The following is a 1055-nucleotide window of genomic DNA, read 5'->3' as shown; positions in this document are numbered from 1 at the left end:
GTCACAGACCTGAATATAATATGTGGCAGTATTTATAGTTATAATGTAATTACCTACATAAAATTAAATAAATTAAGTAATTAGATAAAATCCATTAAAAACAGTAAATTATGAATTCGCAGTCTAAAGCAATTCACATAACAGTTAACATATACAAACAAAGATTATGTTCGTGATGCTAACAGTAGATATTAACTGTACATCCCCCACAGGCCTAGCCTACTTGCTAAGATAGCTATCTTTTACAGTGTTGAAGCCTGGGGGGCGTGAACGGCGGATGCAGCGGGCGCAGATGGGGAGGGGGGGTCGGAACCAGGCGTACAGTAAAAAGAGAGAGAGATGTGCAAGAGTCTGCCAATAAAAATCGATCTCTTCTGCTCTAATTCACACACTAGCTCAGGTCGATACAGCCTGCCTCTCTCTCCCCCGCTGCTCTCGTTCTCTCTATCTCTCTCCACCACATACACGTACGCTCGCGGCAGCCGCCAGCTTGTATGCGTCCCTCCTCGCGCCAGAGAGTGGCCGCCTGGCTGCTCGCGCTGCCGTTGGGGAGCGGTGGAGAGGAATGCGCGCGCCGCGGCCGACTGGAGATGATCTCGTTTTGGCTGCTGTGCTGGAAGCTGTTGGTAGGTAAATAAACCAATCAACAACATTGAATAATAAAGCCGAACAGCGTCTTCCTCGTGGGTTTGCAGCTGTGTGGATGCACACCGTGTAGCCTGTGAACGCGGTGTATGCGCGAGGCTCTGGCTCAGCTTGGCTTCTGTATGCACGCTTATCTGTCACGATTTTGGTGCTTTGCCCAAGTTTAGAATATTGTCTTATATAACACTGCTGGCACAGCACTCATCTGACAGAACGCAGTAGAACCAGGAGGATAATTGTATTTTTCATTAGAATTTAACTACAAAGAGCAGAACAGGAGAAAATGGAACGCTAGAACCGAGTGCAACAGCATCATGGCTCCATTTATAACTCATCTTTGGTAAAACACATGATGCCTAAAGCTGCTGTGTAATCCTCTCAAAACATAGACACACACACACACACACACA

At 46.4% G+C, this 1055-nt stretch overlaps 1 protein-coding gene across 2 annotated transcripts in view; it reads left to right on the top strand.

Moving 5' to 3' along the window:
• Positions 1-285: 285 nt before the first annotated feature.
• LOC102212984 (uncharacterized) overlaps positions 286-1055 on the top strand; it is a 35387-nt gene continuing 34617 nt past the window's right edge. For both annotated transcript variants that reach the window (XM_013916107.1, XM_013916108.1), the window contains exon 1: positions 286-626. In XM_013916107.1, the coding sequence (XP_013771561.1) occupies positions 495-626 (132 nt within the window). In that variant the 5' untranslated portion in view covers positions 286-494. The remainder of the gene's footprint in view (positions 627-1055) is intronic.

The sequence above is a fragment of the Pundamilia nyererei genome, unplaced genomic scaffold (genome assembly GCF_000239375.1).
Source record: "Pundamilia nyererei isolate P.nyererei 1_Seehausen unplaced genomic scaffold, PunNye1.0 scaffold00464, whole genome shotgun sequence".
In the NCBI taxonomy this organism is placed as follows: domain Eukaryota; kingdom Metazoa; phylum Chordata; class Actinopteri; order Cichliformes; family Cichlidae; genus Pundamilia; species Pundamilia nyererei.
Note: the sequence above shows the minus strand (reverse complement) of the source record. Positions and strands in the feature narration are given on the sequence as shown.